General features: G+C 32.0%; 1 protein-coding gene across 2 annotated transcripts in view; it reads right to left on the bottom strand.

Annotated features, from left to right (window-relative positions):
* The window catches only part of LOC143071382 (putative E3 ubiquitin-protein ligase HERC1), a 91,273-nt gene that overhangs the window by 64,260 nt on the left and 13,096 nt on the right, over window positions 1-13,917 (bottom strand). For both annotated transcript variants that reach the window (XM_076245636.1, XM_076245635.1), the window contains exons 7-23: window positions 13,395-13,491; window positions 12,027-12,170; window positions 10,483-10,610; window positions 9,586-9,730; window positions 8,964-9,135; window positions 8,384-8,518; window positions 7,681-7,846; window positions 7,144-7,269; window positions 6,455-6,640; window positions 5,985-6,140; window positions 4,880-5,012; window positions 3,717-3,905; window positions 2,628-2,810; window positions 2,210-2,380; window positions 1,370-1,484; window positions 832-1,115; window positions 288-410 (exon numbers count right to left, since the gene is read on the bottom strand). In XM_076245636.1, the coding sequence (XP_076101751.1) occupies window positions 288-410; window positions 832-1,115; window positions 1,370-1,484; window positions 2,210-2,380; window positions 2,628-2,810; window positions 3,717-3,905; window positions 4,880-5,012; window positions 5,985-6,140; window positions 6,455-6,640; window positions 7,144-7,269; window positions 7,681-7,846; window positions 8,384-8,518; window positions 8,964-9,135; window positions 9,586-9,730; window positions 10,483-10,610; window positions 12,027-12,170; window positions 13,395-13,491 (2,653 nt within the window). The remainder of the gene's footprint in view (window positions 1-287; window positions 411-831; window positions 1,116-1,369; window positions 1,485-2,209; window positions 2,381-2,627; window positions 2,811-3,716; window positions 3,906-4,879; window positions 5,013-5,984; window positions 6,141-6,454; window positions 6,641-7,143; window positions 7,270-7,680; window positions 7,847-8,383; window positions 8,519-8,963; window positions 9,136-9,585; window positions 9,731-10,482; window positions 10,611-12,026; window positions 12,171-13,394; window positions 13,492-13,917) is intronic.

Raw genomic sequence — 13,917 nt, 5'->3', positions numbered from 1 at the left:
CCAAAATGTATTCATAGGAAACAATGCCTTCTCATTATATGACATTTTGTGTTTATTGAACTGCAACCTTTTGGTTAGAACCCTACTTTGGCATAAAATCTAAAAAGTAATATCAAAATAAACTTAATTTCCAAATTTTAACCTGAAACAAGGTAAGCAGTTGAACAAATCGACATGTAGACCAGAAAATATAACACCCCCTTACTACCATTCTGAGCATAAAAATGTGTATGGCTGGACACAACATTTTCTTGTAAATATTCTATATATATTTAATGATTTCTAACCTGTGACTGCTGGTCTGACACCAAGTAATATGAACAAACATCTATGTTGATATTCCCTACAAACATCTTCAAATGATGTCTCTTTCAGTGGGGGAAATGCATCTTTCACTGTTCCTTCATCATCTGTAAATTATACAAAATTGTACAAATTGATCTATTACATTATTTAACACACTTTTATTTTAAGAAAAAGAAGGGCTACAACTTTTGGACAGTAAAAGTCAAATCCTTATAAACTCAATCAGGTTTTTTTTTCATTTGTTGAACAGTGAGTTATGATTTCAAATGATTTGGTCTAGCAGTGATTTAATCATTGCTTGAAAACCACGGTGTTGTTCAGACATAAATTAAATATTTTATACAAGTACATAACTGCCATATAATCCTCTTCTTCTTATTCATTTTAACTATATCAGAACATTCCATGTAGGTTGACAATTCATCCATCTAGTCACTGTCCAATACTGTATTTACACAAATGAAATAATTAAATATCAATGTTTGAAATTATGACATTTGAGTATTTTTCAAAAACGATTTATACCTGACAATTGTTCATATTCTGGCTCTTCCTTCCCCTCCTCCGGTTTCCTTTTATGTTCTACTTCTATCCTTTCTCCTGTCTCAGCTCTCTCAACATCATACTTAGAATCCTCATCTTTCTTCTCAACATGCTCAAACTTATATACTGATGGATCAGCTTCATCTGGAGTGACTGCCTCAGAATGGTCAGATTCTGGTGATGACTTAGATCTCATGAAAGCTCTAAGTCTGCTTCTAACTTTGTATACATGGTGGAATATGCCTAAAAGCTGTTTTGATGGCTCTCTGAAAGAAGATGTTGACCTTTAATCTATGAATCTAGTGATTTTCTGAAACTCACAGTTTTCAGTTTAAAGGAAATCATTGCAAAATTCTCCCCTTCCCATTGACACTAGTACTGCCAACTCTATGTTAAACTAAAATCTTATCATTTATGAAAATAATGTAATTTTTTCATCAGGTAAATTTTTTAGGTTTTAAATACATTTTAATAAAATTCTTTCATGCAAATTAGCAAAACTATTTTCAGTGACACCTACTTCTTGTGTGACAAAGCATGTTTGGTTAGTCCTAAGTGCTTCAATAATGCAGCCAACAAACATCTGGATGTACAGTCTAAATCTGGCTCATTTTCCAGCTCACAGGTATCCCAATCTGTAAATAATAAATATCTTAAATAGTGAGAATCAAAATGACAGCAAATATCTAGCTGTATGAATTTAAAAGGCACAAGTATTGACCATTAAAGACCATAAATCCAAGAAAATAAGTACCCTACACACAATAATAAAGGCACAGTACTATAAAAAGTAATTTAAAGAAAACTAAACATTAATGGATACAAAGACAAGGCAATACATGCACTGTTAAATCAACAAAGTGAAGACGTTTCTCCCTGTGATTTTTTAAGTAGTGTGAGCCTTGACACAAAAATAATTATTAATTTATTCTCTTTGCATAATATTAGAGAATGTTACTTTAGGAAAAACTAACTGCCTATAAAAAAAATTGTATAAGTGAGAACTGTAGCAAATATTTGTGTTTAATTTTAATCACATCTAAAATAACAAGAATGTGTCCATAGTACACGAATGCCCCATTCGCACTATCATTTTCTATGTTCAGTGGACCGTGAAATTGGGGTCAAAACTTTAATTTGGAATTAAAATTAGAAAGATCATATCATAGGGAACATGTGTACTAAGTTTCAAGTTGATTGGACTTCAACTTCTTCAAAAACTACCTTGACCAAAAACTTTAACCTGAAGCGGACGGACGAACGGAGGCACAGACCAGAAAACATAATGCCCCCTTACTATCGTAGGTGGGGCATAAAAATATCATGAAACAATTTCACTGTTCATTGGATAATTAATTACCTTCTAAACTAGCACAGTCTAACATCATTTCCCAGAGGTTGCTAGTAACATCAGATTTTAAATCACAGCAGAATTCCAGCAAGGTCATTGTATCCTGGTCAAGGTCAAAATCTCCAACAGAAAGGTCTATTGATTGTCCTGACTTATCTGCTATTTTATTTATCAATATATCTGAAAATAAATATAACTCATTATAAGATGTATTTTTATGGCATAATGCAAGGGAATATATATAATTTAAGAGGTGTTTACAATATATTTTATTACAATGTATATAAATTCATAAAACAAATTGTAGATTCTAATTGTATTGCCTTGATTTTTTGCTACCTTCCTTTATTTTTCAATCAATTATCACAAAAGTTTGCAGACTAAACTATCTTATGAAGACAAAAATATTTAAAATAGTCATACTAACCAAGTTGTAAAGCTGTCAGCTGTGGTCCATTTCCAAACAAAATATTGTCTAACCACGAGGAGCAATTTTTCTCCTGTGTAGATAAAGGACAACCAACCAACATACTGCCTAAACACTGACCAATCAATGTAGAGCATGTTCTCTCCATATCAATGAACCAACTCCAACTTATTGATTTATCCGCTGCAATTAAAGTTGAGATTTTAAACTTAAATGGACATAATAGAAGATAAAAAAGTTTTTCAAAGAGACTGTAAATGAAAATTTGATTCAATTGAAATTAAATGTTTCTTGTTTGGTGGCTAGTACCTATTCCATGTTACCTTTATGCAATTTTTATTTATCAAAGTTAATAAAACTTAAAACAAGAATGTGTCCAAAGTACACGGATGCCCCACTCGCACTATCCTTTTCCATGTTCCATGGACCGTGAAATTGGGTAATTATCTAATTTGGCATTAAAATTAGAAAGATCATATCATAAGCAACAAGTGTACTAAGTTTCAAGTTGATTGGACTTCAGCTTCATCAAAAACTACCTTGACCAAAAACTTTAACCTGAAACTCCCACTTTCATTTTCTATGTTCAGTGGACCGTGAAATTGGGGTCAAAAGTCTAATTTGGCTTAAAAATTAGAAAGATCATCTCATAAGCAACAAGTGTACTAAGTTTCAAGTTGATTGGACTTCAGCTTCATCAAAAACTATCTTGACCAAAAACTTTAACCTGGACGGACGAACGGACGCACAGACGGACGGACGGACGAACGGAGCCACAGACCAGAAAACATAATGCCCCTCTACTATCGTAGGTGGGGTATAAAAATATTTTCAAAATATCTTCACAGGAAGTTATTTTAGGGTGACAGACAAGTTATCCTGGTTGATATAAAAGACAGCCTTTCTTCCTACTCAATATCCTTTATCTTTGTGGGAAAAAAACAATCACCAATTCTATATAGGTTTTTTTTCTTTTCTGTGCTTTACATATTTAAATTGGCCAAGATGCTGCAGCTGAAATATTTCTATAATTCAACTGAGAAATTATATTTATTTACAAAATATATGTCCAACTATTACTATATTTACCATCTTTATTTTCTAACTCAGCTGACTCTATTGTATTAACTTCAGGTAGAATTTTAGAGATCTGGTCCAGTTTAGACAACAAAGACATCAACTCATGCATTATAGGACTGACTTTCTCCATGGGCAGTAATAACAAGGCATGTAACATATGGAATAGTATTGCTCCTGCTGGGGACTGATAGAGAATATCTAAAACACAATAACAAATAGTATAGCTCCTGCTGGGGACTGATAGAGAATATCTAAAACACAATAACAGATTGGCAATTATCTCATGCTGGGGACTGATAGAGAATATCTAAAACACAATAACAAATTGGCAATTATCTCCTGCTGGGGACTGATAGAGAATATCTAAAACACAATAACAAATTGGCAATTATCTCCTGCTGGGGACTGATAGAGAATATCTAAAACACAATAACAAATTGACAATTATCTCATGTATAGCTCCTGCTGGGGACTGATAGAGAATATCTAAAACACAATAACAAATTGACAATTATCTCATAACCTGCTGGGGACTGATAGAGAATATCTAAAACACAATAACAGATTGGCAATTATCTCAAATAGTATAGCTCCTGCTGGGGACTGATAGAGAATATCTAAAACACAATAACAAATTGACAATTATCTCATGTATAGCTCCTGCTGGGGACTGATAGAGAATATCTAAAACACAATAACAAATTGACAATTATCTCATAACCTGCTGGGGACTGATAGAGAATATCTAAAACACAATAACAGATTGGCAATTATCTCATAAGTCCTGCTGGGGACTGATAGAGAATATCTAAAACACAATAACAGATTGGCAATTATCTCATAAGAAAATCAAGTATATGAATAAAAAACTCAAGAACATAACTATAATTTGTTTTAAAGACCAAAGCTGTCGACCAAGATCAGTTTCTGATTCTAAAGTAAAAACATGATTGCACATGCTGAAATGTTTTGCCAGCTTTCCAACACTCTGATAACTTTAACTATTTTCATATTTATGTGTATTATTTTGGGTAACACAATGAGAGATCTTATTGAAATCTGTACATATACACTTTGAGAGAAATAATAAACTGCTATGTCATATATTATAGATGAAGATTCTTCAATATAATCATAAAACAAAAAAGTTAAAATAACAAACAATAGTTTACCTTCAATAGTTGTAAAGAGTGAGGCTGACAAGTTATAATCAGAAATCAGCTGTTCTACTTTACTCAGGATGTTCTTTACGACGGGTAACATCAAAAATAAATGTTGGTGTAATAACTTTACTACTGGTGATATCTGTTAATATAAAACAAGAAAATAACTAACAAATGAATTTGATCAAAGATGTATGTTTCATCCTGATCTCTAAACCAAAGATCAATTACCACTCTATCTTACAAAGATATTAGAAGGCTAATTGTGATAGTGTTCTTCTTTTTTTATTGTCTATTCAAGTCATTTATTGGTAGTTGAAATAATCCTTCATCAGTATTCTTAAAAATGTACAGATGTAGCTATTCACATTTAGCATTTGTATAAAGGCCAACTTGAACTTGCAGTGAGTTTTGGTATTTTGGAATAGTGTTTAAGGGGTTCACTGTGAATTTAAGATGAAGAACAGCAATACCAGCTTTAAGTTTTGACAAGCGCTGTAGGAATTTTCTATCATGAATTAACACAACATATGCCTTATATAAGATCAACTCTGCTTTCCTAATAAATTGCATTGAAATATTAAGAAAAAGGTTTTATCATTGATTGGAAAACTCTCTTGCTGTGTTCTTCATATTGTCATTAACAGATTTGATTTGTGAGAAAGTTTACCCAAAGTTGTGCCAGAACCAGGATGTGAGTCTAAAATAATGAATGCTACAACTTTAATACATAATTCTAATCATCTTGGCAAACATCGCATATAGAAATGCATAAAAATTAATTCATAAAATTATGATTACTGCATGCATATATTTTTTCAATTGAATAATTCTTTTTTCAACTATTATTAAAAAGAATCCAAATGCTTTTGCATATAAATCTATGTTTAATAAAATATTTAAACAATGTATGACTGTGAGCTATTTTAGTAAAAGCTGTTGGGGTAAGATGAGCATAAAAACAATCCCTGGTTAGATGGAGTTTTAATCAATGCTAAGGAATCAAATTCCTATTGTTATGGTTTGAGTTACATGTATTTAAAAAGACTTCCAACCACCTTGTTTTTAATATTCCTAGAAATGTATAGGAGGTAAGATAAATTTATGTACAAACCACTTGATGATCAGATGATCTGTTATAACAGAATGCTAATAGATGTTTATGTAATGCAGACAGTAGTGTGTGGAGGTGTGGTGGAGATTTATATTCAAACGACTGGACATCTGTAGCTTTATCTAAGTTTTTACCCAAATCATCAAGAGTCTGCTCCTGTTAAAAATACAAATATCTATCATCACTAAAACTAAGAAATTTCTTTTAGATTGATGAGTTATCATTTAAAATCATACTAAGGAATACTGAAGCATTTTTTAGATTTATTTTGTTTGACAGTTAAATAAGAATTTTATTTGGAAAGTAATTAAACAAAATCAAAACATGCATGATTAATAATCCCTTGAGTACAAAAATATATCTTGAATAAATTAAGGAAAATATTTAAATAATTGACTCCATGAATGTGTTTAGTTTCTAAATTTCACATATTTCTTTTTGATCCAGACATCAAGAACATGATTCTTTACCGTTTCATATGCTAAGTTTCTGAGAACAGTCTTCATAAGTATTTCTGAGAGCTGTAAGTCTGAGAGTTCTTTCTGACTAGTACTGCCACCTCCCATTCTAATATCCTGTGTATCACTAAAACCAAGTAAGGTAGCTATATGGTTACTGTCTTGTAGACTTATCAATATAATTGTCAACTGCATCTTCTACAAAAGAAATTATAATATTGAATTATATATTTTATATTCAATTATCTAACAACCTCTATATACACTACTATACACACTGTTACCTGTAGTGACATTGTTGTTGAGTAACTAAATCAATTGGTCAAGAAAAAAAAAGCCCTTATTAAAAGAAATTTTTCATATAAATGTTGGTTATTTAACCTCTTTTTAAAACGAACAATCAGAAATTTCACAAAGATGAAAAAAAAATTTCAGTTTAGAAACAAAGTAACATGAATACAAAGTCACCAATAAGGGAGAAAAAAAGGATCTCCAATAGCAAATAAGCTTCAACTTTCCTTTCATCAAATTAAGTAAACTTTGGAATTTTATCTAATATCAAACTATTTTTTCTTGCATGCAATATTCTCTCATAAGTTTTTTTTATTATCATATGATTTATCAAGACATGCATGATCTATCCAAAAAAATAATTAATTTTAAAATTATTTCAGCATTGTTTTAAATGACATAGCATTTACCTGTCCCAAAGATAAATCTGTCCATCTTTCCTGTCCCTTTGGTAACAGTGAGAGTAGAAGTTCCATTCTTTCTCTTAAAGGTGGCAGTAGCAGAGGAGCTCCCACAGATAGAGTTTCTGCAACAAGCTACAGAAAATAAAGGAAATATTTCATTTTTAGTTTTTGTGGTTACATTGATTTCATTCCACAATGCATTAAATTTCTTAAATTCAAATTGATGACTTCATTTCATTTCTGATTACCACCTATTTAGTTTGTGTCTTAAACCAAAGACTATGTTTAAAGGAAACTTTCAGTGAATATTAAGTATATGTTGATATTTTCCAAATGATTGAGTGGTTTTTGTCACATTATTATTTTAATTTTATTTCCACCAACTATAATTCAATGAAATTTCTTTAGATTCTTTCTTTCATAATGCCACACCATGCCCTTAAATTTTATTTCTGATAAATTTAATTATTGACCCCAATCTTTTAAATAAATTATTTATTCTAACACCATGGAGGACCAAATACTTTGAATGACAAATAATACCTCATGTATTGACTGTGGCAAGTTACTATCTATCAGTCTAAACAGAAGATTCCTTAGAGGTGAAGCTTGCTGTCCTAGTAGAACATTGGTCATTCCTCCAGCTACAGCTAAGGACAGATGGGTACTTAACATCTTAAGACATAACACTACAAAGTGGTAATGCTCTCTGAAATAATAAATAAATATCTTGGTTTTTAAAAGTATTGAAATTTCAATTATAATTACTAAACAAAAGTTAACTTATAAATTATCAAAAAAAAATTTTTAAATTCTTTAATAGGAATTCATTTTTATAGTATGTATTATGTATGTGGGAACAATTTTCAATGTGACATGTATTTGCTTTGAAAATTGAAAATATAGTTTTGAAGAGCAAAGTAACCTTTTTTCAGATACATATCTTTGTTTCCTCTGGTGTACTTTAAAATGTACCACATGAATAGTTGGACAATCTATTTATTGTTGTACCACATGAATAGTTGGACATTCTATTTATTGTTGAATGATTTATCAGTCTCTGTATAAATTGTGAATATGTAATTTTATAGAAGAAAACTGTGTTGTTGTCCTACCTTCAAATACTATTATTAACTTGGATAATTGTATTTCCTCTCTGTACCTACAAATGTTTGTATAAAATGGCTAATTTGACTACTCATTGGTGTTATTCATTCTATGGATGACACCATGAGTGTAAACTTACTGTTTAGTAGGAAATGGAGGGAGAGGTGAATCGCTACTAAATCCTGTACAGAAATGTTCTAGGAAAGATCTCATGGTAGAAAATGTTGCTTCTTGTAAGTCTACACAGAATGGTCTGTGCCATGGTATAACATGTCTGAAATAACAACAGTGGTGTAACAAATGCAGCATTGCCAAAAATGTTTGTTGAATTAAACATTTAATCAACAATGTTATACAAAACTTAACTTAAAATTTGCAATATGGTAAAATATATAAAAACTTTTTTTTTACAATATTCAACATCTTGTCTACAAGTAACATGCTTACACACGTTATAAATTTTACAATCATATAAAATTTGATAAAACACCATATATTTCTTAAAAAAGAAAAAAGAAAAAGACCAAGCATATTTTTCATCTTTTCATGACTAAAATAGTTTATTGACCACAGTGTTTCTTCTGTTAATGCATATAATCTGAACTGAAGCAATTTTGTTTGTCCAGTACGTCTTTTCTTTCATATGACAGACAAAATTACTGGCCAGCATTGCATTTACAATAATAAGTGAATCGATATTTTCCTGATGTAAACAATACCTGTCAATAGGTAATGATGTCCATGCTACGCTGTGAGATGTTCCAGCTGATATCTGATGAATATTTACACCATCTAGTCCTATCACCTTCCTTGGTCTGGTCAGTGGACTCTGAGCATGACCTTGTCCACACTGACCCATGGCATTATTACCCCAGGCATACACTTCATTGTCTGTCAAAAGTGGAATAAAAAAACATGTTATGACATTTTTAAAATAAAACATTAAGACTTGTACGTTGACCTATAATTGTTAATTTCCGTATCATTTGGTCTCTTGTGAAGAGTTGTGTCATTGGTAATCACACCATTCACCTATATGAGTTCTATATATTTATCGTGTAAACATTCCATTCTTTAGCCTTAACCTTGTCTTTGGTCAGCAGTATAGATTAAATAAGATGTGAATGACTTTTTAAGTAAATAACCAGTTTCTGATTCTTTGTGGTGTAGAGGACATATATCTACCGTTTTATTTATGAAAAAGAGTGGAGGGAATCTCATGTTTTCTCCCCATATCTAAGATTTTACAAGATAAAATCAATAAAAAAGTTTGTTTATATCTTGTTTTATGCAATCACGACCCTTTTGTTAAAAATCCTGGATTTGTCCCTGACAACTTACCATGAGACAAAGCCAAACAATGGCTGTCTCCACAAACAATATCAATAATTCTTTTTGTCTGTAAATCTTCAACATTTCTTGGTCTCAAAGCTGTAAATTCTGCAGAACCACATCCTAAGCAGGGGCCACAACCCCAGGTATATAACTAGAAAACAAAATAAATAATGAAAAGAAGTTCATTTCTTAGAAAAAAATATAATTCTTATTGAAAAGTATATATATTTTTACCTAAAATAATATAGAAATTACAAGCTTTCTCATTCTAATGCATTCCTTTTGATTCATTTGAATGCAAACTAACACCAATAAAAGCACAGTTCGTTCGTTTTTTGTATTTTTTTCCTGTGCATGGACAGTCACAGACTTTAATTTTTTTTTTAAGAGGATTGCCAACAGCCAGAGAATACATGTCGGTCTCCTGACTTTGAGTCATGGATGAATACCCTGAATCCTTTGTTTTTTTATCATGAAAACATGAACTTATGAAATTAACCAAAGTCAATTAAAATTCTTTAATATTTAAGCCAAACTGTTTCAAAATATTCTTTTATTCTATTTTTTCTCATCCTATTGGTTTTTTTTTTCTTTATTTAATCTTGTTTTAGGGGGCTTCCGTAGCCAAATGGTTTCAGAGGTCTAACTAATGTATCACTAACGAAGTCAGTTTAAACCCAGCACTAGGCGGCCTAGGCCACTTGAATGCAATCTCATTTGACTAGGATTGTTAGTTTTCCTAGCAAAGGGCAGTGGTTATCTCTGGGAACTGAAGCAAATGCACCAAAAAAAAACTGACTGTCATGAATAAGCAGCAAGTGGCATTAAAAACCAATCAATCAACTAGACTTTTTCTTCATAAACATTATTCTAATGTACACGACAATATCACATCAAAAATACCTGTCCTGTTGATGAAAGTGCCATGGAACATTGACTTGTACAGGCCACCTTCCTAATGTACAGTCCTACGAAGGCTTCTATGATCTTTGGTTTATATTGTCTATTGGTGTCACCGTGTCCTAGCTTACCTAAAAATGTATATTATATCACTGTACAGTTAACTCTCGTTGCCTCGAACTCGGTTGACTCGAAATTTCGGATGAGTCGAAGTTTTCACGTGGTCCCAAACTTTATTCCATACAAAAGTATGTAATTCGACTCCTGATAAGTCGAAATTGGATGAGTCGAAATTTCGGTTGAGTCGAACTCAATTTACGGTCCCAAGGTTAACTAAGTATTCAAAATTAATTTTTTATCTCGAACTAATACACATATGTCAAAACATGACCTCCGGGATTTAAATGGATTGCAGAGTTAATCTGACAATACACGTGTAATTAAATTTCCGGTCACTGACCACTGTATTGATTTATGACATGCTATTTCCATGAGTGTTTATATATTTACCTAAGATTATCTTTTATAGAATTTTGATAAATAATTAGTGATGCATTGTTAATGTTCATGAAAAAGTATTTAAAATGTTTACAAAACAATTAGATTGTGATCTACCCTAATGAGCTTGGGTGTGTATAAAGTGAGGATTATGGCTTCCGTTGATGATCACCTAAAAACTACTCAAACGGCGTCTTTGATCTTGTTTGATAGGATTTTTTTTAATTGAAACAATTGAATAAGTAAAAATAATGTCATTATAATAATAAAAGACTGTGACATACAAATACATCGATCTGATACTAGAATATCGATCCCCTTGCCATATTCACCCGGATTTATTTTAGCTTTACCAAGCTAAGCAAGAGTTGTGTCCCTTAGATTGTCGAACTTACGGTGTTCGTTTGAGTCGAACTAGGTGTATCTCGAAATATTTCTCTGGTCCGGCTGACTTCGACATAACGAGAGTCGACTGTATTTTGTAAATTTCATAACCTAATTTTTTATGAAAAGTAAATGTTTACTGTGCAGCTGAATTTTATTGAAAAAAACTGCCTCTTGTTTGTGCGGAAATCAATGCTTTAAAAAAAGAATAATTTAGGCTATTGTGGTAATTTCTATAATTTAAGGAAATTAATTGATTGAACAGAAATAATTTACAAATAACTTTTCAATGATCTTGGGACACATTTGAAAAGAAAAAAAAATCCATTGAGTTTTTCTTATCTTTTATAACAAATAATTGTATTTTCTTTCTTTTTGCCTCTTTTTTGTTTGTAAAACCTACTGTAGATTCACTTATTTTCTTTGGTACCAACTTTCGTGGATTAGGGAAAACTTACAAGTTCGTGGATATTGAATTTCGTGGTTTTACCGAAGTCTGCTTATAAGCCTTTACAAATTTAATTATTCTTTGAACGTTTAATTTCGTGGTTCACTTGTACCCCCGAAATTGACGAAATTTGGTATCCAACAAATAATAATGAATCCACAGTATTTTATCCTATTTTGATCTGACAACACTTTGTTATCTGTAAATAAATAATTACCATTATCACCACCTCCAAATGACCAGACATGTTTACCATCTTGAGATACAGCCAGAGTGTGTGAACTACCACATGTCACTTGTCCAACTGGTCCTATATCCTGAACTTTAGTGGGGAAATTCTTACTGTTACTATCACCATGACCTGAAAATAAGACAAAATAAATTTTCTTTCCGTTCAATAACAACATTTTTTCCTCCTTTTAAATGATCATGATGATACAAATTTACAGTATTTGATGCATCTATTTTGTGTGATATTTCATTTATATATATGGTACACATACCTAATCTACCAGTCTCCTTCTCCCCGTGTATAAAGTTCTCCCTCCTCAGAAACACTGACCCAATCTACCATAGTCCCCTTCTCCCCATGTATAAAGTTATCCCTCCTCAGTAACACTTACCTAATCTACTATAGTCCCCTTTTCCCCATGTATAAAGTACTCCCTCCTCAGTTATACTTACCTAAGGCCAAAAAAAAATATATGTCTGTTTCCTGCTGCCAAGGTAAAAAAATCAGGGTCGGTAGGTCGGGATTTTTTTTTTTTTTTTTTTTTTTTTTTTTATTATTTTTGAACTCCCTGTCAGATTTGCAGATGGTTAAATGTCATGTTTGGTTAGGGTCCTGTACCCTAAAATCATTTAATCTCTTTAAAAAAGCTTTAATTGAATAATCCTTCCAGTGCCGACATTTTTTAAACCTTAATTGTAGCACATTTGTGCTGGGAGCAGCCATTTTGATTGTTTAGGTATAGTCAAATACGGATCTGAAACGATTTTTTTTCCGGAATTGAATAAAAAGATCTAGGGTCGGGGGCTTTTAGTCAGGGTCGGTCGGGAAACAGGAAACAGACATATATTTTTTTTTGGCCTAATCTACCATAGTCCCCTTCTCCCCATGTATAAAGTTCTCCCTCCTCAGGGCTCAGTTACACTTACCTAATCTGCCAAAGTCCCCTTCTCCCCATGTATAAAGTTCTTACTCCTTAGTAACTCTTACTTAATCTACCATAGCCCCCTTCTCCGCATGTATTTAGTTATCCCTCCTTAGTAACACTTACCTAATCTAGCATAGTCCCCTTCTCCCCAAGTATTTAGTTCTCCCTCCTGAGTTACACTTACCTAATCTAGCATAGTCCCCTTCTCCCCAAGTATTTAGTTCTCCCTCCTGAGTTACACTTACCTAATCTAGCATAGTCTCCTTCTCCCCAAGTATTTAGTTCTCCCTCCTGAGTTACACTTACCTAATCTAGCATAGTCCCCTTCTCCCGCAGTATAAAGTTCTCCCTCCTTAGTAACACTTACCTAATCTAGCATAGTCCCCTTCTCCCCATGTATAAAGTTCTTCCTACTTAGTAACACTCACCTAATCTACCATAGTCCCCTTCTCCCCATGTATATAGTTCTCCCTCCTCAGTAACTGCAGCACTGTGCCTGTATCCAGCTGATATACACTTCACAACCTTAAATTATTATATAAAGTAAATGAATTTGTTTACTGTAAACCAACTTATTTTTAGGAGTGATTTAACATCACAAACTTTGCAAAATGAGAATAACATGAATATAAACCGTCAAGAATATGTGAAAATTGGATCTTTCTTATTAAAATACATGATTGAAACTTGGAAATCAAGAAATTAAATAGCCATAAATAGGACTAGAAAGTAAAACGCAAAATAAAGTATCCCCGAAACATAAGTTGGTTTACAATAATGTGTATAATTTGGTTTTTCATCGGCTTCATTAAGAATAATTTTATGTTACTGAGACATTCCTAAAAGACAAATAATGTACAAATAAGAAAAAATATGTTCTGACTAAAGACAGGGATCACCATTACAAGGGTGTGCTATTCCTCTCCTTCATCATTGAATTTCATCCTGTGG

This window comes from Mytilus galloprovincialis, chromosome 4 (genome assembly GCF_965363235.1).
Source record: "Mytilus galloprovincialis chromosome 4, xbMytGall1.hap1.1, whole genome shotgun sequence".
Taxonomy (NCBI): domain Eukaryota; kingdom Metazoa; phylum Mollusca; class Bivalvia; order Mytilida; family Mytilidae; genus Mytilus; species Mytilus galloprovincialis.
The sequence above is the reverse complement of the archived record's forward strand: the minus strand, read 5'-3'. Positions and strand labels throughout refer to the sequence as shown.